This window comes from Convolutriloba macropyga, chromosome 3 (genome assembly GCF_964194025.1).
Source record: "Convolutriloba macropyga chromosome 3, txConMacr16.3, whole genome shotgun sequence".
Classification (NCBI taxonomy): domain Eukaryota; kingdom Metazoa; phylum Xenacoelomorpha; order Acoela; family Convolutidae; genus Convolutriloba; species Convolutriloba macropyga.
This window is the reverse complement of record NC_134470.1, coordinates 29695390-29718828: the sequence shown is the minus strand read 5'-3', so window position 1 is coordinate 29718828 and position 23439 is coordinate 29695390. Positions and strand designations below refer to the sequence as shown.

General features: G+C 36.9%; 2 protein-coding genes across 2 annotated transcripts in view; one reads left to right on the top strand and one right to left on the bottom strand.

Annotated features, from left to right (window-relative positions):
- Positions 1–10875, top strand: part of LOC142336985 (meso-2,3-butanediol dehydrogenase-like) — a 58239-nt gene extending 47364 nt beyond the window's left edge. The window contains exon 2 of the mRNA XM_075385988.1: positions 9868–10875. Within this exon, the coding sequence (XP_075242103.1) occupies positions 10056–10730 (675 nt within the window). The 5' untranslated portion in view covers positions 9868–10055 and the 3' untranslated portion in view covers positions 10731–10875. The remainder of the gene's footprint in view (positions 1–9867) is intronic.
- A 6112-nt stretch (positions 10876–16987) lies between these two features.
- On the bottom strand, positions 16988–21989 carry LOC142336601 (uncharacterized). The gene is made up of 2 exons (XM_075385510.1): positions 21242–21989; positions 16988–17046 (listed from the first exon to the last, which is right to left on the bottom strand). The coding sequence occupies exons 1-2, from the start codon at positions 21987–21989 to the stop codon at positions 16988–16990; spliced, it is 807 nt and encodes a 268-aa protein (XP_075241625.1).
- Between the last annotated feature and the right edge of the window lie 1450 nt (positions 21990–23439).

Sequence of the window (23439 nt, the reverse complement as noted above, 5' to 3'; positions counted from 1 at the left end):
GAAATTACAGCAATACTCATGCAGAAATTGCACAATTTCTGAAAAACAACGTCGCTTTTGTTATTTCGTCCAAGAAAATCTTCTTAGAAACCACGCAAGACTGAGTGGCTAATCAATTGAAAACCGGTTTCCAGATGTCTAAAATGATCTGTTAGAGGCTCATTTAATCGAAAATCTGATGGTGATTAGCAGAAAAGCCAAAGGATGAGAGAAGTCAGTTGGTTAACAGAAGGTACAAATGGAATAATTTCTCTGCTGTTTCACGTTTCGTTAAAATACAACATCAAAACGTGTATAGAATTAGTGCAATGAGTATATATATATATATATATATATATATATATATATATATATATATATATATATATATATATATATATATATAAACATACTCCTCAATAAATGAGCAAAATAAAACACTACAATTTATAATCTTGACCCAAAAAATTCAACTTTTCTATGTCACTGTCGAAATAACCGAAAATGGACGAAAACCGAGGTTCGGCGCATACAGAGCAAAAATTGACCACTCCAACTCCATAAAACCACATAGAAAATGAATATGGTGATACGCCCCACTAACATGCAAATCCAACGAACACATAAATGTAGGGATGCTATGGTTTTTTTGGGGCACCCAATTTTAGGGAACACCAATATCACTAAAAAAATGGTGACTTTTTTTTCAAATTTACCAATCAATTACTTTTTTACCACGCCGAATCAGGGTAGTACAATTAAAGAAAAAATCAGACAGTTACAATACCAACAAGAGGGTAAAATAAGCCTATGCTGGTAGAGTTTTGCTAAGCACTTGACCACTTATCAACAAAACAACTAATTGTGCCTCTATCAATCTGAATCTAAAAGACTTAAAAAAAATGGAAGCTACATTGGGACCATATGTCGTTACCGCTTCTATAATAGTGTAATCTAGTTTTCCAGAGATCTATTTTATGCAGGTATATTAGTTTTTCATTTAATATCTAAGGAAGAGAGATTGGATTCATGTTGGTCCACTTTAAAACCACTGCGTTTCCTGTTGTTATGATTTAAAGAAATTAAAGTCTCTTTAAACCGTTTTTCTGAAACTTCAGGATTGATATTCAATTCAGACAACCCAATTAGCTCACAAATTACTTGTTCGATCTAGAAACATCAGTAGGGCTGAATAGTGGGAAACCTTTATATTAAACTTAACCGTAGCTTTGCTAAAATTAATAAACGGCAGGAAATAGTACCATAAATGTTTGTTTTGTCCTCTATACTTTCTAGAGAGACCAATTACAAAAAGATGCACCTAAAATTAACAGGCAAATTTCAGTTCGACGGACAGGGTATTGAAGCAGTGCTTAGGTGGGAAAATGGAATTAGTTCGAATTAAGAAGAATAACAATCTGATTCTGAAAGACTTTAAATAAATGGAAGCTAAATGAGGACCATATGTCGTTACCAGTTCTATATACGTATAATCCAGTTTTCCAGAGATCTACTTTATGCAGGAATTATAGTTTTTGATTTAATATATAGGGAAGAGTGATTGCATTCAAGTTGATCCACTTTAAAACCACTGCGTTTCCTGCTGTTATGATTTAAAGAAATTAAAGTCTCTTTAAACAGTTTTTCTGAAACTTCAGGATTGATATTCAATTCAGACAACCCAATTGGCTCACAAATTACTTGTTCGATCTAGAAACATCAGTAGGGCTGAAGAGTAGGAAACCTTTATATTAAACTTAACCGTAGCTTTGCTAAAATTTATAAACGGCAGGAAATAGTTCCATAAATGTTTGTTTTGTCCTCTATACTTTCTAGAGAGACCAATTTCGGAAAGATGCACCTAAAATTAACAGGCAAGCTTCAGTTCGACGGACAGGGTTTTGAAGCAGTGCTTATGTTGGAAAATGGAATTGGTTCGAATTAAGAAGAATAACAATCTGATTCTGAAAGACTTTAAATAAATTTAAGCTAAATGAGGACCAAATGTCGTTACCGGTTCTATATATGTATAATCCAGTTTTGCAGAGATCTACTTTATGCAGGAATAAGAGTTTTCGATTTAATATATAAGGAAGAGAGATTGGATTCATGTTGATCCACTTTAAAACCATTGCGTTTCCTGTTGTTATGATTTAAAGAAATTAAAGTCTCTTTAAACAGTTTTTCTGAAACTTCAGGATTGATATTCCATTCAGACAACCCAATTGGCTCACAAATTACTTGTTCGATCTAGAAACATCAGTAGGGCTGAAGAGTGGGAAACCTTTATATTAAACTTAACCGTAGCTTTGCTAAAATTAATATTCGGCAGGAAATAATTCCATAAATGTTTGTTTTGTCCTCTAAACTTTCCAGAGAGACCAATTGTGGAAAGATGCACCTAAAATTAACAAGAAAACTTCAGTTCAACGGACAGGGTTTTGAAGCAGTGCTTATGTTGGAAAATGGAATTAGTTCGAATTAAGAAGAATAACAATCTGATTCTGAAAGACTTTAAATAAATGGAAGCTAAATGAGGACCATATGTCGTTACCGGTTCTATGTACGTATAATCCAGTTTTCCAGAGATCTATTTCATGCAGGAATTATAGTTTTTGATTTAATATATAGGGAAGAGTGATTGCATTCAAGTTGATCCACTTTAAAACCACTGCGTTTCCCGCTGTTATGATTTAAAGAAATTAAAGTCTCTTTAAACAGTTTTTCTGAAACTTCAGAATTGAAATTCAATTCAGACAACCCAAATGGCTTCCAAATTACTTGTTCGATCAGAAACATCAGTGGGGCTGAAGAGTGGGAAACCTTTATATCAAACTTAACCGTAGATTTGTTTAACTTAATAAACGGCAAGGAATAGTTCCATGTTTGTTTTGTCCTCTATACTTTGTAGAGAGCCCAACTTCAAAACGATGCACCTAAAAATAACAGACAAACTTCAGTTCAACGGACAGGGTTTTGAAGCAGATCTTATGTTGGAGAATGGAATTAGTTCGACTTAAGAAGAATAACAATCTGATTCTGCAAGACTTTAAATAAATGGAAGCTAAATGAGGACCATATGTCGTTACCGGTTCTATATCTGTATAATCCAGTTATCCAGAGATCTACTTTATGCGGGAATAACAGTTTTTGATATAATGATTAGGGAAAAGGGATTGCATTCAAGTTGATCCACTTTAAAACCACTGCGTTTCCTGTTGTTATGATTTAAAGAAATTAAATTCTCTTTAAACCGTTTTGCTGAAACTTCAGGATTGATATTCAATTCAGACAACCCAATTGGCTCACAAATTACTTGTTCGATCTAGAAACATCAGTAGGGCTGAAGAGTGGGAAACCTTTATAATAAACTTAACCGTAGCTTTGCTAAACTTAATAAACGGCAGGAAAAAACTCCATAAATGTTTGTTTTGTCCTCTTTACTTTGTAGACAGCCCAATTTCGGAAAGATGCACCTAAAATTAACAGGCAAACTTCAGTTTGACGGACAGAGTGTTGAAGCAGTGCTTATGTTGGAAAATGGAATTGCTTCGAATTAAGAAGATTAACAATCTGATTCTGAAAGACTTCAAATAAATGGAAGCTAAATGAGGACCATATGTCGTTACCGGTTCTATATACGTATAATCCAGTTTTCCAGAGATCTATTTTATGCAGGAATAATAGTTTTTGTTTTAATATATAGGGAAGAGTGATTGCATTCAAGTTGATCCACTTTAAAACCACTGCGTTTCCTGTTGTTATGATTTAAAGAAATTAAAGTCTCTTAAAACAGGTTTTCTGAAATTTCAGGATTGATATTCAATTCAGACAACCCAATTGGCTTACAAATTACTTGTTCGATCTAGAAACATCAGTAGGGCTGAAGAGTAGGAAACCTTTATATTAAACTTAACCGTAGCTTTGCTAAAATTTATAAACGGCAGGAAATAGTTCCATAAATGTTTGTTTTGTCCTCTATACCTTCTAGAGAGACCAATTTCGGAAAGATGCGCCTAAAATTAACAGGCAAGCTTCAGTTCGACGGACAGGGTTTTGAAGCAGTGCTTATGTTGGAAAATGGAATTGGTTCGAATTAAGAAGAATAACAATCTGATTCTGAAAGACCTTAAATAAATTTAAGCTAAATGAGGACCAAATGTCGTTACCGGTTCTATATATGTATAATCCAGTTTTGCAGAGATCTGTTTTATGCATGAATAAGAGTTTTCGATTTAATATATAAGGAAGAGAGATTGGATTCATGTTGATCCACTTTAAAACCATTGCGTTTCCTGTTGTTATGATTTAAAGAAATTAAAGTCTCTTTAAACCGTTTTTCTGAAACTTCAGGATTAATATTCACTTCAGACACCCCAAATGGCTCCTAAATTACTTGTTCGATCTAGAAGCATCAGTAAGGCTGAAGAGTAGGAAATCTATATTTTAAACTTAACCGTAACTTTGAGAAAATTTATAAACGGCAGGAAATAGTTCCATAAATGTTTGTTTTGTCCTCTATACTTTCTAGAGAGACCAATTTCGGAAAGATGCACCTAAAATTAACAGGCAAGCTTCAGTTCGACGGACAGGGTTTTGAAGCAGTGCTTATGTTGGAAAATGGAATTGGTTCGAATTAAGAAGAATAACAATCTGATTATGAAAGACTTTAAATAAATTTAAGCTAAATGAGGACCAAATGTCGTTACCGGTTCTATATATGTATAATCCAGTTTTGCAGAGATCTATTTTATGCAGGAATAAGAGTTTTCGATTTAATATATAAGGAAGAGAGATTGGATTCATGTTGATCCACTTTAAAACCATTGCGTTTCCTGTTGTTATGATTTAAAGAAATTAAAGTCTCTTTAAACCGTTTTCCTGAAACTTCAGGATTAATATTCACTTCAGACACCCCAAATGGCTCCTAAATTACTTGTTCGATCTACAAGCATCAGTAAGGCTGAAGAGTAGGAAACCTATATTTTAAACTTAACCTTAACTTTGAGAAAATTAAGAAACGGCAGGATATAGTTCCATAAATGTTTGTTTTGTCCCATATATTTTGTAAAGAGCCACTTTAAAATGTTGATCATGTTGATCCACTTTAAAACCACTGCGTTTCCTGTTGTTATGATTTAAAGAAATTAAAGTCTCTTTAAACCGTTTTTCTGAAACTTCAGGATTAATATTCACTTCAGACACCCCAAATGGCTCCTAAATTACTTGTTCGATCTAGAAGCATCAGTAAGGCTGAAGAGTAGGAAACCTATATTTTAAACTTAACCGTAACTTTGAGAAAATTTATAAACGGCAGGAAATAGTTCCATAAATGTTTGTTTTGTCCTCTATACTTTCTAGAGAGATCAATTTCGGAAAGATGCACCTAAAATTAACAGGCAAGCTTCAGTTCGACGGACAGGGTTTTGAAGCAGTGCTTATGTTGGAAAATGGAATTGGTTCGAATTAAGGAGAATAACAATCTGATTCTGAAAGACTTTAAATAAATGGAAGCTAAATGAGGACCATATGTCGTTACCGGTTCCATATACGTATAATCTGAATATTCGTAAAATTGAAACACTTTGAAAAATGCTGGACACTGCCTAATAAATGTGTTGATGTTTCTCCTAAAGTTTGTATTTGTATTGTGTTTTAGTTTCTGCTAAATTTTTGTTGTTTCACTGCCGAATGCAATGAAAGTTATTTTCAGGTAACCACACCTGAACTTGTTCATGTAAAAATTTACCTGAAATTCAGTTCAGGTGTATTTCAGGTGCTTTTACACCTGAACTTCACCTGAACTTCTAGTTACCTGAACTTGGTTCAGGTAAATTTACCTGAACTTTTTTTAGTGTGTTTTTAAATTAGACTTCATATTGCTGATGAAAGAAGAAAAGTTAACTAATTCCCGATAATACATAAAATGCGGGACATTTTTCAAGCCAAAACACCGTAGTTGCCTGAAAACATTCTGTCTATTCTTTGATGAATTTCAGTCAGCAGGTTGTTAGAGATCGTCATAAAGTTTTATAGCGGTGACTTCTGGCATTTTGACTTCTGCAGACTTTCGGCACAGAAGTACACACTGCCAACTTTTGGCATTTTAAAATGTGCACGTGAGTTTTTTAAGCTTGCTTTCAGCATTTTCCGAATTGAAAACAATGAACGCAAAAACGATGGCGCAAAGTTAGGGCAATTATGATAATGCAGGAAACTTGACATAGTTTTCGCCAAAAAATTCGCATATTTTTTATACCACGTGCTAAATCAAGTGCGCTTTCTCATTCAGGGAACGAGATTTTCAGGAAAATTATGTAAGAAAAGCGCTGACAAGAGCTGAAAGAAAATACTTTTCAGCGGATAAATCTTACATAATTATCCGCTTATTGTGCTGAATTTTCAACACATTTTTATACAATTTCAGCACGTGTCAACACATTCAGCGGACAATTATGTAGGATTTATCCGGTAAAAAAATTTTTTTTTCAGCGCTCGTCAGCGCATTTCTTTCATTTTTTACTTTTTTTTCACCACCTACCTAACATTATTTCAACGCTTTCCGTACACAATTTCGGCTTTTTCTGGACTTATTATATAAATTTTAATTTTTTTTGGATTTTTTCTCTTTTTGTGTATACAGAGGCAGCACCAGAGCAAGACACTTATTATACAAATTTTAATTTATTTTTTGGATTTTTTTCTCTTTTTGTGTATACAGAGGCAGCACCAGAGCAAGACTAAAGAGCATTGCACAGGAGCAGTCCAATTTAAAAGCAGTTGGAAATCTGCCAAAAGCCTTTAGAATTTAGTCAACTCTTAAGATAAAGCAGTTATCGCAACCGGAGTGTGTAACCAATTTACCTGATTGAATGAATTCAGGTAGCTCAAGCATAATTGTCTTCTTTCCATTAGATAAGATGAAATTGTGACGCTTTTCTGTTGCTATGTTTTTCAAAAATATGACTTATCTTTAAAAAATAGCGCATGTTTTTGGTTGGTTAATGGCTCTATAAAATTGCAAAAGATGAGGCACCGTATACACTGACTACGTGATATGCAATAGTGAGCAATAAAATTCAACGTAAAAGTTTTTGTTGGCAACGCGCTGAAAGCGCTGAAATTCTTTTTTTTCTGATGGGCTTAAACTCTGTATGAAGTCGGCTGAACTTTTGAAGTGTTGAATTTATGTAAGGAATCTGTTTAAACATGTGTTGAAATTTTGTAAGAAAAGTGTTGGAGTTATGTAGGGAATGTGCTGAAAGTGCTGAATTTGAGATCAATGGAAATGCTGATTTTTTGTAAGAGAAGTGCTGAAAATTGTGCTGAAATTATGTGAGAAAAGCGTTAACAAGTGCTGAAAATTTTTCTATTCAGCACATTCAGCGCCTAAGGCTAAACTTTCATCACATTCAGCATATTCCTTACAAAATTTCAGCGCACTCAGCTCATCTCTTATAAAATTTTCCGCTTACACCCGCTCACATCTCGACCCGGTTAGTTGAAAATTAGTTTTCTAAAAAAAAACCGAAAAAACCGAAAAAATACGATTACTCGATGTTCTATCTTTTTGTAAGCTTCTCAATGCACTCCTATTATAGAAAGGCAAATGCTTTTAAGTACCACAGGATTACCGCAAAACGATGAAAACTGTGCCATGTAGACAAATTTGAAGACAATCTCAGTCCAATCGCTAGTTACTGAGCAGTCAAGACCTCCACTGCGAAGTGGGAAAAAATCCCACCTCGACCTAAGGCCGGGGTGTTTTTTGCGTTTTTATAAGAAAAACTCAAACAAAATTTTCATAATTTCGCAAAAATGAAAAAATGTTCATTTCGCAATTCGAAAATTCTCATGGGCCCACAACATCCTAAATAACACAAATACACAATTTAGAAGAAAAAAGACGTAATTACTGATAAACATTTAAAACATCATTAGTTTTTAAATTTTTAAAATTTACAGCCTAATAATGTTCTGAGCAGGCCATTTTAGACACCAATTGAAGACTGCTGACCTTCAGAAAACTTGCAATCAACAGAACGCGACAATGCCCGGTCAAATTGGTAAGTTAGTTCAGCAGAATTCTTCAGAAACAATAAGCGTGCCAAAAAATTTTAGTTTTTACATCAAATTTTTCAAATTTAATAATCCATGATAACTTTTTGATTAGGCCGATTTAAGAATTTAACAAAACACTTCAAGCAATCAAGGTTTAGGGTGACAAAATGCGACAATGTCCGCCCAATTTGGTACAGTAGTTTTGGAGAAATCGTCAATCACATGAAGCGTAGCCTGTTTTTGGTCTAATGGGAGACACCAATTTCTGGCAAAATCAAGCAAAACGACTAAAAACGGTGCCACGTAGACAAAATTGAAGGCAATTCAAGTTTACTCAGTATAGTTATTAAACACTCAAGACCTCTACTGCGAAGCGGGAAAAAATTCCACCCGCCCAAAAGGACAGGGTGTTTTTTGTGTTTTGATAAAAAAAAACACAAAAACGAGAGTTTCATGATTTCGCAAAAAATGAAAAAATTTAGTTCCCAAAAAATGAGAATTTGAAAAACTTCATGGAATCAAAAAAGCGTAAATAACACAAATTGCTAGCAACATAAACCAGTTTTAGAAGAAAAACGACATCATTACTGAAAAAAATTTAAAACATCATTAGTACGTTACGGTAGCAAAGTCCAAAATTGACCCAAACCGACTGACGTTTCGCTAAAATACACTCTAATTTCTCGATTACGTCTGCAAGAAAGTTTCATAATGTACTTGCAATTTTTAAAAAGAAATCAGTTGGATGCAAGTAAAACAGGAAAGTGTTGAAAGGAGACAAAATTAGTGCAAAAGTCAAAAACTTTTTTTAAATCATTTTTTTATGATGCAGCAAAAATTCGAGCCCCGTAAATATGTTTTCGAGTTCTTTCTGTAATCTACCTTCAAATGATTCCTGAAAATTTTCAAAAAAATAAGTTGGGTGCAAATGAAATCGGAAAGTGTTGAAGGGAGACAAAAGTAGTGAAAATATCAAAATTGTTCATTTTTAAGTCATTTTTTCTAAATGATGGAGCAAAAAATCGACCTCCCCAAACTATGTTTTTTAACTCTTGCTGTATTCTACTGTGCAAAAGATGGGCATTTGGTAGTACAGAACTTTTTAATGGAAAATTTGTAACCATAAAACAAACGGTCCAGAAGAAAGTTTTTTATGGCATTTTATGGTAAGTAAGGTACCATAAAAGTTCATTATTTGTTTTGTTTGACTTTTAATGAATCTAAAACTTGGCTTTCGAGTTCATTTGAAAAAGAACCCCTGGAAATCGGCCACTTAATAATACAGAATTTTCTATGGAAAATTTGTAACCATAAAACGGTCCATAAGAAAGTTTTTTATGGCGTTTTATGGTAAGTAAGGTACCATAAAAGTTGATTCTTTGTTTTTTGGATTTTTATTGAATCTAAAACTTGGCGTTCGAGTTCATTTGAAAAACAACACCTAGAAATCGGCCATTTAATCATACAGATTTTTTTATGGAAAATTTGTAACCATAAAACGGTCCATAAGAAAGTTTTTTATGGCGTTTTATGGTAAGTACGGTACCATAAAATTAAACTACGGAATTTTGAAATTTTATGCACAAAAACGTTGCTTTGGAACTGCATATAGACCTTTGGTCGTCTTCTCAAAAATTTTTATGGTCGTTGTATGTTTAGTAAGTTTCCATAAAATCCATATATGGCGTTTTATGATTAGTAAGTTTCTTTTATGGTGGTCAACCCGGGTTACGTATCAGTTGAGTTTTGTACTGTTTTACTAGAGTACTGATTTACCGTGGATATTGGTCGTTTGAAACGAGTTTGTTTCCGTATAATCTGTTTCAGTACAATCTGCGCTGCAGCAATTTGATCGGACCTAATTTCCAAATTGAGTTAATCAAAAGTCAAATAAAACGCACAAGGGATCATTGGCAGTGGAATTTTCACCGGAACAGGTGGCAATTATTACTGGAGCATGCTCTGGAATTGGAGCTGCAGTTGCTAAACAGCTAGCTGAAAAGGGTCTAGGTCATATGACAATAACTGGATTAACTGCTGATGGCCTCGAAAAAACGAAACAATCGGTTCTAAACGCTAAATCAAATGCACAAGTTTACACCGTCCATGGTGATTTACGCACTACTGGGTTTTGTGAGCAATTGGTTCAAGAAACCGTGAGCAGATTTGGACGAATCGATGTTTTAGTTAGCAATGCCGGTTGGTCATCGGCTGGGTCAGTTTACGATCAATCTGTGGAAGTTTATCAAGAAATATTTGATATAAATGTGACGCCAGCTGTCAAATTAACTAAACTATGCTTGACCTATTTACGTCAAACAAAAGGGACGATTGTGATCACTAGTTCTCATTTAGCAATCAAACCTTCGGCTAATTTTGCGTACTATTGCATGAGCAAAGCAGCCCTGGATATGTTCACACGCTGTGTTGCTTCAGAAGAGGGTCACAATGGAGTGAGAATCAACAACGTGAACCCTGGACTAACTGATAGTGGATTCCCACAGAAAGTTTTAGGCGAAGAGAAAGCAGCACAGATATTTGAGGATTCCAAGAATTTTCCCATCGCGCGAGGAGCTGACCCGTCAGAAATTGCGAATGTGATCACGTTTCTGGCTGGAAACAAGTCATCCTTCATGACCGGAAGTTGTGTAGTGGCCGATGGTGGATTAATTTGCTACAATCCACTTTGAAGTCAACTTTTTAACCGGACAGATACAATTATATTATTCTCTGATACCTTCATCTTACGCTTATCTTAATGGTTTGTCATAATGGCTAAATCATAATTTATGCTGATCATAATGGTTTCAAGAAAACCAATGATTTGACAGCTGATCCAATTTTTGATTGCCGAAAGAGTTTAAGCATAAGTTGAAGTCACTGAAATTCCTGCATTATTTGCGTACTTTGGTCAATGTGCGATCAGAGGATTAGAACTGGTAACTATTCATAGTTTTCTGTTATTAAAATGTGAGAACAAGTGAAAGACGCCGATTATCACAAAGTAGACGAAAAAAAATGCTTTTTCACTTTGGAAAAAATGAAGACATGAACTCTTTACAGGAACCCAGTTCCTTTATCTTTCCGTTCCCCAACCTGCATCGTTTTTATTTAGATTTCTCCACTACTGCTCGACTTTATCGGAAGAAGTGACTCAATGTGTGATATTGTTTCTGTTATTTTATTTATAGTAAGGAGTTTTCCGTTTTTAATCAAAACTTCTCCTTGTAGTTGCACAAATGATTCTGCATTTATGTATCTTTTTCACAATAATCCCTAAAATGTTCCGGATATCAGCATATAAAACATGACTCATTTGTTACTCTAATTTGGGAAATTCAGAAATTTGAATATACTGTGGAAGAAGTCTTGGCACGCAGGACAAATAGTCGAATAGCATTAATATTTTGGGCCATTCTTTGACAAAAGGATCAAAAATATTGCTGGACCGAGTTTTTTTAGTCTTTTGGTAGACAAATGGGCATGAGCATTTTTTTTTGGTTTTGCCATTTGAAACTCTGGTATTGGTTACTTCAGCTAGTTTATTTAAACATCAACGTCACAAAAGATACAAATGATATTTAATTTGTTCTTTGAAAAGAAACCGAGATGATAGTTCTCTTGAAGAGCACACTTGCGTTGCATGCCCTAGTTTTGAATGATGGGCTAGAAGCTCACATTTAATAGGTGTTCAGGTATCGTTGACTCAACATAGATATTAATTAGTTACCAATTCGAGAGCGGAGAATCCTCTTAACGAGGTTGAAATTTAACAATCCACTCATATAACAACTTATGACGTAATGCAAGACCTTATAAACCCATGCTAGTCTAAAATTTGTAGGCACCTGAAATTATTTTTCCTGATAGTCTCTGAAAACACCAACTCTAGATAAAAAATGACCTCCACTGATTAAAGCTCGTCTAACGTGCTCGACCAAATAATGACTCAATTTCACTGATAAGGGAAATCCAGTAACACTGGGAAATCCAAAGACAAGTTAAGACACGTTGTAAAGTCACTCACATCGCAAGCGCTTCCCTAACAGTCCAGAAGTCACACAAAAAAATTATTTTCGAGTCTTGGTGTACTCAACAAACAGCGTCCGATGAAGGTTATTTTTTCAGTTACAATGATTTTCCCAATCCGTTACAGGCGGCAAACGGAAAACCATCCACCAACAGAATTTCTTTAAAAAAAGGTATGAATTTAATGATTGACCTGGACAAAACATGAACAGTTGTGTCCAAGCCTGTAAAACTGAACTTGAGAAGACATTCCATTGGATACCACCAGACACACAACAGCTACAAAAGAATCACTAAGAGCGACAACAGAACAAAAACATTGATTACAAAAACCACCCACATTTGTTTTCATAAAAAAAGTTTTTCCTACATAGGATGCAACAGCAAGCACTCATCTCGCTGAATGCAATGAGTTTGCCAAAAACAATGGACAGTTTCTCAGGTGATCCTCTAAAATGACACCACCGGTTCAGTTTTTTCAAAGCTAATAATATCAATAACTTTGGCCTTTAAGGCACACAGGAAATTATTTATCTGTAGGAGTTGGCAACCCTAAAAACCAAAGACTCAATCAATGGGTATTCTTCTAATGTCTAAATCTAACAGGATGCAAATTGTGAATTGATAAAAAAGTTTGGCAGACCTCAGTGGCAGCGTACTTGAGCCAGTATAAGAATTTGCTCGAACCAAGAATTGAGGTTTCAGCTAACTTTTTGGGGCACTCATTTTATTCTGAGGAGACTGGTCCAGACTTTCCGTCTACATTTTCTAAATATTTTTGAGGCAGATCTCAAGTCATCTGCAGTGCTGAAACTGGCCCGTGATAAAATGAGCGTAACCACGATAAAGAGATCAACTCAGCAGACGAGACTCTGGGGGTTTTCTGAACCAAACCTTACTAATTTTGTTTATTGGAATGAGTAATATGCATGAGTTTTGAAAGGATCTCTCTACAATGAAGCTCATATTGTGATTATCAGAAGTCCCCTGAACAATTTGCACTCAAGGATGTTTTATTTGCAGATGTCTGGTCAACTTCCAGAAATCTATGTTTGACCGCGCAAGGGTGCGTGAACAAGATCAATTTTTTACCCTAACTGCTTGCAAACACATTGCAGAAGATGTTGTCCTTAAGGGTTTTGAATAGTGACTGACACAACTGCTAGAACCTTAGTTTTAACTATAACAATCCAAACCATAGCCAGAGGCACTAAAACATTTCATTGTAGAATTGAAATTGGCTACCAAACAAATGCGATAACAACAACTAGCAAAGGCAACTGGAATCAGGTTGAAACATTTGATTCAACAGGACAGCAAAAAAGAGCAATAGGGCAATAGTCAAGTGCTCATTTGACGAATGCCTCAAGAACCTGTTGTAGACTATACCAGTCAAACTATATATATAAAAATGCTTAAACAACGATGTATTTGGTTTGTTGAAAAGTGAGACCGTTTGTACATCAATATCGAAGCGAGTTGTTGATGCACTGCAGATACATATCCCCAAGGACATTAACCTTCTAATAGCTTCTCTTCTTGGCAAGCACAATGTAAAACAGCAGACGTCATTGTTGGCATTGTTTCTTTTTAATTAACTGCCGTTTTTGCCACAGTTTTATTCTGTACCACCTTGATAGAAAAGTATTTAATGCCAACAATCCCAGGAAGTTTGCTGAATAAAGTTTGCAAAGACGAGGCTTATCTGCGCAACATAAACCTCCTAAACAACAAAGACCACAGAATTCGGTTGCTGATTGGCGCTGGTACATTTACAGCAACAGGTCCTCAAGAGTTCAAAACAGCTCGAACTGGCACCCCAGATTTTGTTTTTAGACTAACTGGTTCAACATTGACGGCCCCCTACACCAGAAATATCGCAGAATGGACAATGGAAGTCCCATAGCAGGAAAATTCGACTACACGAGCTCATTAAGGAGGACACACACACACACACACTTGATCCTAATGAGTACTGCTACAGCTGTTCAGTAACTGATATTGGCACGCTATCGAAGAAACTCTCCACTCATTTAAATAGTTACTTCAATGAAAAATTTCAGTGAAATACACTGTAGGAATGTCAAACAAACGCTACACTGAGAAAACCAGGATAGGTCTAGAAAAAAAAATTTCATCTCAGAGATGGACTGTTACACGAAAAATGTTGTTTGGTCTTGTTCCAATCAAAGAGCAGAAGGCGGTTAATACTCGAGGGGTGACAAAAGGAATTCAAATTACAAGAGCATCCACTCAATTACGCTTTTCTGACCGTTGCTGATCTTGTCCCCAAAATACATTGTCTTTTCTATTACTTCAAACAGTACCCAGAAACAGTAGCTTCAAAAATAGAGGCAGTGATCATTCAAGTGCGATCCCAAACAAAAGATCTAGACATCTAAAGTTTTCTTGTAGAATGGAAATTTAATTTTAAAAAACTTCTAAGCAACAAAATTGATAACATTAAGTTCCTCCCAGACAAATAAAAAACCAAGATGAAACCACAGAGAATTTTTGTGCAGATGTGGGACCTAGGTTTTGACGTATTCTTGTTTTCAAAGACAAAATTTGTTACCAAGGACAAAGACATTAGGCAATTGAGAGTACATACGGGCACCCGAAGACTCCCGGAGGCTGACAGAAAATAGTCTCACTCATTTTTTAGAATTTCTGATTACAGATTGACTGCCACAATCTGTTCTGATTAAATTGGTGAAGTTTCAACGGCCTCTGCTAAATAACATCACAAGTACACTATTGAGAGCTGTACAGCAACTCAAATGAAGGCTTGCGCTCAAGAGACAGAACTAGCTGACTCAATCATTTGGGAATGCTTTGCATCAGATGAACAAGTTTCAAAAACTGTTCTTGTCAAGTCATCAGAGCTCCAATTTTTGAACTAGACCATTTCCTGTTTGCATGGTGAAACTCCCTGGAGAACAGAGACAAACTCATGCCGCTCCACACCTTCCGAAATAGATACAAAGAGAGAGAGAGAGAGAGAGAGAGAGAGAGAAGACTAAAAAAAGAACCACTGACCAAAAGCACCACATATCTTTCAGTTATTGATAGCAGGGGCAAAATTCCGATTTTACTGATTGAAAATGTACATCTGCGGGCATTAAGGATTGGGACATGTGGATGGTCATCCGCAAGACGTTTTCCTTATTCTAAGAGTTCGAAGAGCTATCAGCCTTGGTAACTGCTGCCTCATATGCAGACGTTCGAGAGCAGACAAAGTGGCACCCAAAAAGATCAAATTGCCGAGTTCAATTCAAGCGTACAGAAGTATCAGAGCATTACCCTTTTATCAACACAGTTTTGGAAATGTTTGGATTCTTCCAAATTGAAGAGAGAAGACGGGAAGGGCAGGTAGAAAATGTATGCTTCTTCACACCTCTTGTGAGAGAATAGTTCATCTCAAATTTTGTCTTGATCTCTCAACAGCGCTCTTTTTATGCCCATACGAAGATCTGGAGGATTTCCTCGGATGAGAATGGACAACGGAAATCCCATAGCAGGAAAATTCGATTACACGATCTTATTAAGAAGCACACGCACACTTGATCCTAATGAATACTTGCTACAGCTGTTCGGTACCTGATATTGGCATGCTATCGAAAAAAACTCTTCACTTATTTAAATAGTTATTTCATTGAAAGACTTCAGTGATAAGAACTGCAGAAAAGACTGATGAGGGACAACAATCAAACCAACGCTACACTGAGAAAAACAGGAAGGGTCAAGGAAAGAATTTCATCTTAGAGATGGACTTTTACTCAAAGAATGTTGTTTGGTCTCGTTCCCATCAAAGAGCAGAAGCCGTTTAAAATACAAGGGGAGACAAAAGGAACCTCAAAGTACATGAACATCTCTTTCAATTACGCTTTTCTGACCGTTGCTGATCTTTTCCCCAACATACATTGTCTTCTTCTCTATTAATTCCAACAGTACCCAGTAACAGTCACTTCAGAAATAGAGTCAGTGATCAAGCAAGTGCGAATCGAAACAAAAGATCCAGACATCTAAAGTTTTCTTGTAGTTTCATTTTAAAGTTGAAGTTCCATTTGAAATAAAATTCTAAGCAACAGAACTGATAACTTTATGATCCTCCCAGACAGTTAAAAATCCGAGTTGAAACCGCAGAGACTTTTTGGGCAGATGCGGGACCTAGATTTTGACGTACTCTTGTTTTCAAAGACAAAACTTGTTACCAAGGACAAAAATATTAGGCAGTTGAGAGTACAGTCAATGTAGCATCTTGTTACGACTGATCCCGTTACGACTGATCTCTAATTTTTTATTCAAAATCAGTTGCATTTTGTAATCAATGATCAAAAAGGAAATCAATTGAGCTCAAACAGTGAGGCAACGCTACCAAAAAGACCTTGAGAAATGGCAGCATGCCAAACATCCAGAAGTCCCATAACTTCATATTTTACTGAGGCTTAAGTGAAAGCAGTTGCTGCAATTGGCTACATCAGAACAACCTACACAAATGGAGCCAGCACCTTATATTGCAAAAAAGTTCCCCAATCAAGCATCTCACAATCCCAAAGCTTGTGTTGGATGTTGCAGCGTCTAGAGCAGAGCTTCGACAGTTCTGTAAAAACCAATTGACATCAAAATACTGCTCAAAAAATTTTCGACGAAGAATTTTACTGCCACACTCCTCGGTTCAATCCAAACAACAGAACTACACAAGAGGATGTATATTCCAAAACTATTGGCAATATTTTGAGTGTACTCAAGCCCTGTGGACTGGAAACACATCCCAGGACGGCTGAATCAAGCTGGTCATGGTACATGAGATATAGTCAAACAATTTTCACGCTCTCACCTCCAAGCTGCCTAAGGGCACCCGAGGACTCCTGGAGGCTGTCAGAAAATGATCTCACTCATTTCTGAGAATTTCAGATTACAGATAGACAGCCAAAATCTGTTCTGATTGAATTGGTGAAGTTTCAACGGCCTCTGCTAAATAACATCACAAATACACTATTGAGAGCTGTACAGCAACTCAAATGAAGGCTTGCGCTCAAGAGACAGAACTAGCTGACTCAATCATTTGGGAATGCTTTGCATCAGATGAACAAGTTTCAAGAACTGTTCTTGTCAAGTCATCAGAGCTCCATTTTTTGAACTAGACCATTTCCTGTTTGCAGAGGTGAAACTCCCTGGAGAACAGAGACAAACTCATGCCGCTCCAGTCCTTCCGAAATAGATAGAAAGAGAGAGAGAGAGAGAGAGAGAGAGAAGACTAAAAAAAGAACCACTGACCAAAAGCACCACATATCCTTCAGTTATTGATAGCAGGGGCAAAATTCCGATTTTACTGATTGAAAAGGTACATCTGCGGGCATCAAGGATTGGGACATGTAGATGGTCATCCGCAAGAGGTCTTTTTATTATAAGAAATCAAAGAGCCGTCAGTCTTGGGAACTGCTGTTTCATTCGCAGACGTTGGAGAGCGGACAATGTGGCACCCAAAAAGATCAACTTGCCGGGGTTCAAGTTTCCAGAAGTATCAGAGCATTACCTTTTCATCAATACAGTTATGGAATTGTTTAGATCCCTCCAAATTGAAGAGAGAATACGGGAAGGGCAGGTACAATTTGTATACTTGTTCACACCTCCTGTAAAGAGAGTAGCTCATCTAAAATTTTGTTTTGATCTCTCAACAGCGCAATTTTTATGCCCAAACGATGATCTGGAGGATTTCCTAGGATGAGGATAATCCAACGTCTATGAGAGAGACAAATGAAGTTCTCCAGAAAGACTATTCGCTGGACAATGAACGCCTCAGATTTCAACTGGCTCATTGGATCTTCAACGACTTCATGGCACCGGACTTTGGTGTTGTCTATTAGAGGCTCATCCAGACATCACAGAGAAGACCGATGATTGTGCTCGGGAGTAGAAAACTCGGGAGTAGACAGTTAAGTTCCTAGACAAATATTATCACATGCGAAGGCTATTCTGAATACGAGGTCACTGACGCATGTGGGTTGCAACATTTCAGACGAAGGGCACCAATTCATTTTTCACTCACATGATCCCACGTTTGTCTCAGGCCAGTTGTTGGCGCTCATCAACGGCCCTCTGCAACTGACTTCAAGCTGACGCAGGCAATCAGTGCTGATGGGCGTTAATCCATCTTGCAAAAATTTTGAAAGCTCAAAGGAGTTCAGACAATATAGTCAGAAATTTGGTATAGGATTGGTTCAGAGAACAACAGTCGCACCGAGTCAAGTCAATGAATAATCCCCATTGAGTTCCAAAAGTGAACAAATGATGCACAGAAAATTTCAAACGAAATCTTTATTTTGTATTTTGTTCTAAAATTCATTTACAACCTTTAAATTTAAATGGAGGCGAGTGTAAGGGAACGAGATTCCTTTATTCTTCCGTTCCCCAACCCACGTAAAGTTTGTAGTATTTTCCATTAATGCCTGATTTTTTCGGAATAAGTGACTTAACGTTTTACTTTGCTGCACTTGCACTATTTATTGTTGGGAGCTTGTTTACTACTTATTCACAAGAGATTTCCAGATAACAATGAATTGATAGGTTGCACAAGTGGGTAAAACATAAAACCCGCAAATTTTACAAATCAAAACAAATCAGAAGTCATCAAAACAATCAAAACAAATTAAGGAAAATCAAGCTTGTGCTTGAACACTCCGGGCATCGTGCATGAGGGTAAAACTGAATACTCTTGTTGTATTTTACAATTTAAGATTTTCGACAATCAAGTTTATAATATTCTTTTGCTGATCTGTGATTTCAAGATTCTTTTGTAATGTCGAAGTTGTAAAGATGATCTGCTTTCAAAATTGAAGGCATTTTTGGCTTTCTCTCTCTCTCTCTCTCTCTCTCTCTCTCTCTCTGTGTGTGTGTGTGTGTGTGTGTGTGTGTGTGTGTGTGTGCGTGTGTAAACTTGTTGTACACTCTTCCGGGGCGACACATATACACCGGCTACATGTTGGTGAAATTTGGTGATCATACATTTGCTTCGACGTTTTCATTTGATGCGTGGTAGTTGGAATATTGTGTTGTTGAATGACAAATATGTGAAAGTAGTTATTAGGCTTCATGGGGGCTGTGAAAGTTGAAGTTTAATCGAAGATTGTTGGCAGCATATACTGTAAACTCTGTTGATGTGAAGTTGTATACTCTGTCGATCAAAAATTATGTGGGTTGGATTCCGGAGACGTTAGTTTTTGTCGAACTAGCAAATGGGGGCAAAATAACAAAAACTTGATGATCACTGTTGTCGGTGAGGGAAAAAAACTATGAGCTGGATTCCGCGTAGCTTTAGGGAAGTTAAGGACTTAGGGAAGTTAATAATATCTTTTCGTTTTGTAGTTTCACAGTGTTGTTACTTCTTCATGTGCTCGATCGTTTGAGCTTGTGTGAGTTGAATATTCGATACGCTGACTTTGGACACGATGATTATGGAAATTTAAAACCAATATGTCGTTTGAAATTTAAAATTTAATGGTTTCAAGTATTGTGTAAAACTTTAGCTAATTTGACTGCTGGTCTGTTGAGCACTCCAGTTGATGTGTTGATATCGAAAGATCGTGCTCGTCCGTCCGATCCATTGTGGCATTTCGCAATTCGACCCATTGGCCAAATACCTCTCGGAATAAACTCATGCAATAACCAGACTATATCGCCTTCTTTCAATTGCTCTGATTCTGTTCTCCACTTTGGTCGGCTGATAAGATCTGATGTGTACTCATTTTGCAAACGTTTCCAAAAATGATCCAATAAGGGCGTCAAAAATGATGTAAGGGCGTCTTAATAAGAAATGATTAGGGGTTAGTGCTTCTTCATAGTTTGTGTCTGAGGAAACATATGTAATTGGTCTGGAGTTGAGAAGTCCTTCAGTCTCGGCTACAATTGTCTGAAAAATTTCGGCTTTCAATTGTTGGCTGCCTAAAATTATGAGCAAAGTGCGTTTAGCAGACTGAATTAGCCTTTCCCATATCCCGCCGAAGTGAGGGGCTAGAGGTGGTTTCAGTTTCCATGTAATATTTTGCTGCTGTAGCTGGGACTTGATGTAGTCGTTGTCCACATTGATTTTGCTCAGATCCAACATTTTTTTCGCTGATGTGAAGTTCGATCCATTGTCAGAGATGATTAACTCGGGATATCCTCGTCGCGAAACAAACCTTCTAATGGCTAGTAGACAACTATCTGTGTCCAATGTCTGACAAACCTCCAGATGCACAGCTCTAGTGACAAGACAGGTGAAAAGACATACATATTGTTTTTCCAATTTGCGATTTCGGTGCTCGACCTAAAAGGGTCCGAAAAAGTCTAAGCCAACATTTAGAAAAAGATATTGTTTTCCTGCTTCGGCGAATCGGAAACTGGGTAGGTCGGCCATGAGGGGGGTGATATTTTGTGCTCTCCATCGTCGGCAAATGAAGCATGTTTTACTTAGTTGTTTCAAAAATCGTCTAAGACCTATAATGATGAAATATTGTTGCAGATGTGCTCGGACAAACTCTGTTCCAAGATGTCTACAGTCGTTGTGGGCTTGCTCAATTATTAATTTGGTAATATTATCCTTACTGTCAAGAATAATTGGATGTTTCTGGCTGTAGGGTATTTTAGCGTGCTTTAGTCTGCCTCTTGCTCGTAATAAACCATCTTTGTCCAGGAAGGGAGTGAACTGTAATAACTTGTACTTTTTGTCTAGTTCATTTTCCCGTTCAAGGTTTCTTTATGCTTTCAGAAAAAGTTTTATGCTGTGATTGTCTCAATAGATAGTGTCGTGCGTCTTCATAACTGTTTGTGACTGGTCGTTTTCGAAAGATATTGACTGCTTGCATTACTGTTTCGGTCCATCGCATAAGTTTATTCCAACTAGAGAAATCATTAGTGTCAATAACTGTGTTTGAAGTTTCTGTACGTAAAACGTTTATCGCTGTAAATTGCTGGTCTTTTTGGAAATTTGGAACGGGATTTTCTAGGAGAAATTTTGGCGCTGACAGCCATTTTTCTTTCAAGTGTGTTAAAGAATGTCCTCTTGTTCCGTGATCTGCAGGGTTGATTTTACCGGGTACAAAATTCCATTGTTCTGACTTAGAGTTGGCTAAAATTTTTGCAATTCTATTTGCTACAAAAACTTTTTGGTGTTTTGTTGATTTAATCCAACCTAATGTGGCCATACTGTCAGTCCAGAACTGAATTTTGTCAAACTGTGCTGTCATTTCGCTTCGAACAAAAGAAGCAAGTTCTGCTCCCATAGCTGCTGCTTCTAGTTCTAACTTCGGGATGGTTGTTGTTTTAATGGGGGCAACTCTTGCTTTGCTAACACCATATTGAGTTGTTATTTCTTCTGCGCTTGTTGATCTGATGTATATTGTCGTTGCTATTGCTGTACTTGATGCATCGCAAAATATGTGAAGTTCATGCTTAGCATCTGGGTTGGGGATCAGACATCTGCTAATAGAAATCTCTGGCATCTGCTCATATTCGTCGACCCATTGCTGTAAGTCGTGTTGGAACTCTCTTGGAATCTGATTGTTCCAGTTGTTACCTTGTTTCACTATTGATTGAAGAATGCATCGTACTCTAATGGAAAACGGCGTGATGATTCCAAGGGGATCGAACAATGATGCGGCGAGTGAGCGCAATTGACGTTGTTGCATGCTTTTGACATCCAGTTTTAAGTCTGGTCTTTTGAAGATGAAAATATCTTCCTTGGCATTCCACATTTGTCCTAAAATGCGTTGCTCTATCGCTGTGTCTGCATTTTCTCCAGTTATTTTCATGACTGTGTTTGTGTCGTTACTAAATAACTTTGTAAGTTTAAAGCCACTTTTGTGTAATGTATCCTTTACCTCTGTTGTTGTGATTACTGCGTTTTCGGTTGTGTTGAAACTTTGAAGGTAATCATCCATGTAGAAATTGTTTCTTATGGCTGAGTAGGCTTCGGGATTACTTAATTTGTTGTCTTCCGCACAACATTGTTGTCTTCAATTTCGTTGTCTTCGTTGTCTTCTTCTGTGGAGTATGTAGATTGTCTTCGTTGTCTTCTTCTGTGGAGTATGTAGATTGCACATGAAGGGGAACAAGTTGCACCAAATATTAGTCTCTTGTACTTGAAAATTGTTTCTTCTCCATCTTTGTTCCACAAAAATCTTAGTGTGTCTTGGTCTTCTGTTCTGATGGCAACTTGCATGAAAATCGCTTCGATATCACCGGTTACTGCAATCTTGTACTGCCGAAATCTCAGAAGAAGTCCAACAAGGCTGCATAGTAGATCTGGTCCGGCCAAAAGAGCTTTGTTAAGTGAATGCCCTTTGTATACTGAAGCTGCATTTGTGACCCGTCTTACTTTTTTCTTCATTTTATGTTCAACGGGGTGGTATGGGAGATACCAAAGTTGTGAATTCATGAAACTGGGTTGACGTTGTGTCTCTTCAACAAATCCATTTTCGATGTCTGCTTCGATGGTTTGGTTGTAACGACAAAATAGGTCTGGTTCCTGTTGAAGTTGGTTTTCAAGTGATTGTAATTGTGCTTTGGCAAGAAAGTAGTTGTTCGGTAGCTTAGTGTCATCTTTCCACGGTAGTCCGATCTCATAACGAGAACCGTTGTGGCATGTCGTCGTTTTCAGTGTTTCAAGAGCTTTCCTGTCATCTGCTGTCAGTGTCTTTTTTCCGCTCACTAAACTTTTTCCTCCATTGTCCAAAACATTTGAAGCATGTCGTTCTCTATTTCCTGTTCTGGGTTCTTAATTCTGTTGTAAAGCGTGATGTTGTAATTGATTTCTTGTTTATTAATGGTTGGCTTGTATTTCTGTGGTATTGGTCCTGTAACGGTCCATCCAAGCTGCGTCAAGACTCCGTATGGGGTTCCTGGTGGTCCTGTTGTGAATTTAAGTGGTACTGTTGCTATGAAGGCATCCGCTCCGATTAAAACTCCTATTCTGTTATCTCGTATTTGTGGAAATGTGATGTTGTTAAGATGATCGTAGTCGGCGCAGATAGAGTTCAACATCTCAACGGGTACATTCGGCATTTGAAATTCAGATGCTGACGTGGCGTACACCGGTAGGTTGAAAAGAGGTCGGGTGCTGTCGAGTGATCCAATTCCCAGAAGAACTTCAGTTGATGTTATGATATGTTCTCTGTAAAGTGAAGAAATTGGTACTGCAATGTGATCTGTGTTTTTTATTCCGAGTGCTTTTGCCATTGAGTTTGTTATTTGTGTGTTGTCGCTCCCGCTATCCAGAAGACCATATGTTTCTATTGATACGTCTTCAGTGTAAAGAATAACCGGAATGGCTTGAAGTTGAACTTGAGGTCGTATCCACGAGCTGATTTGGTTGTTGCTGCTTGTGTGATT

Coding starts and splice junctions, on each gene's coding strand:
- LOC142336601 (XM_075385510.1), bottom strand. CDS start 21,989: ATGGATGATTACCTTCAAAGTTTCAACACAACCGAAAACGCAGTAATC. Junction 17,047..21,241: donor TGACAGTATGGCCACATTAG/GTTGGATTAAAT, acceptor GATGTTATTTAG/CAGAGGCCGTTGAAACTTCA.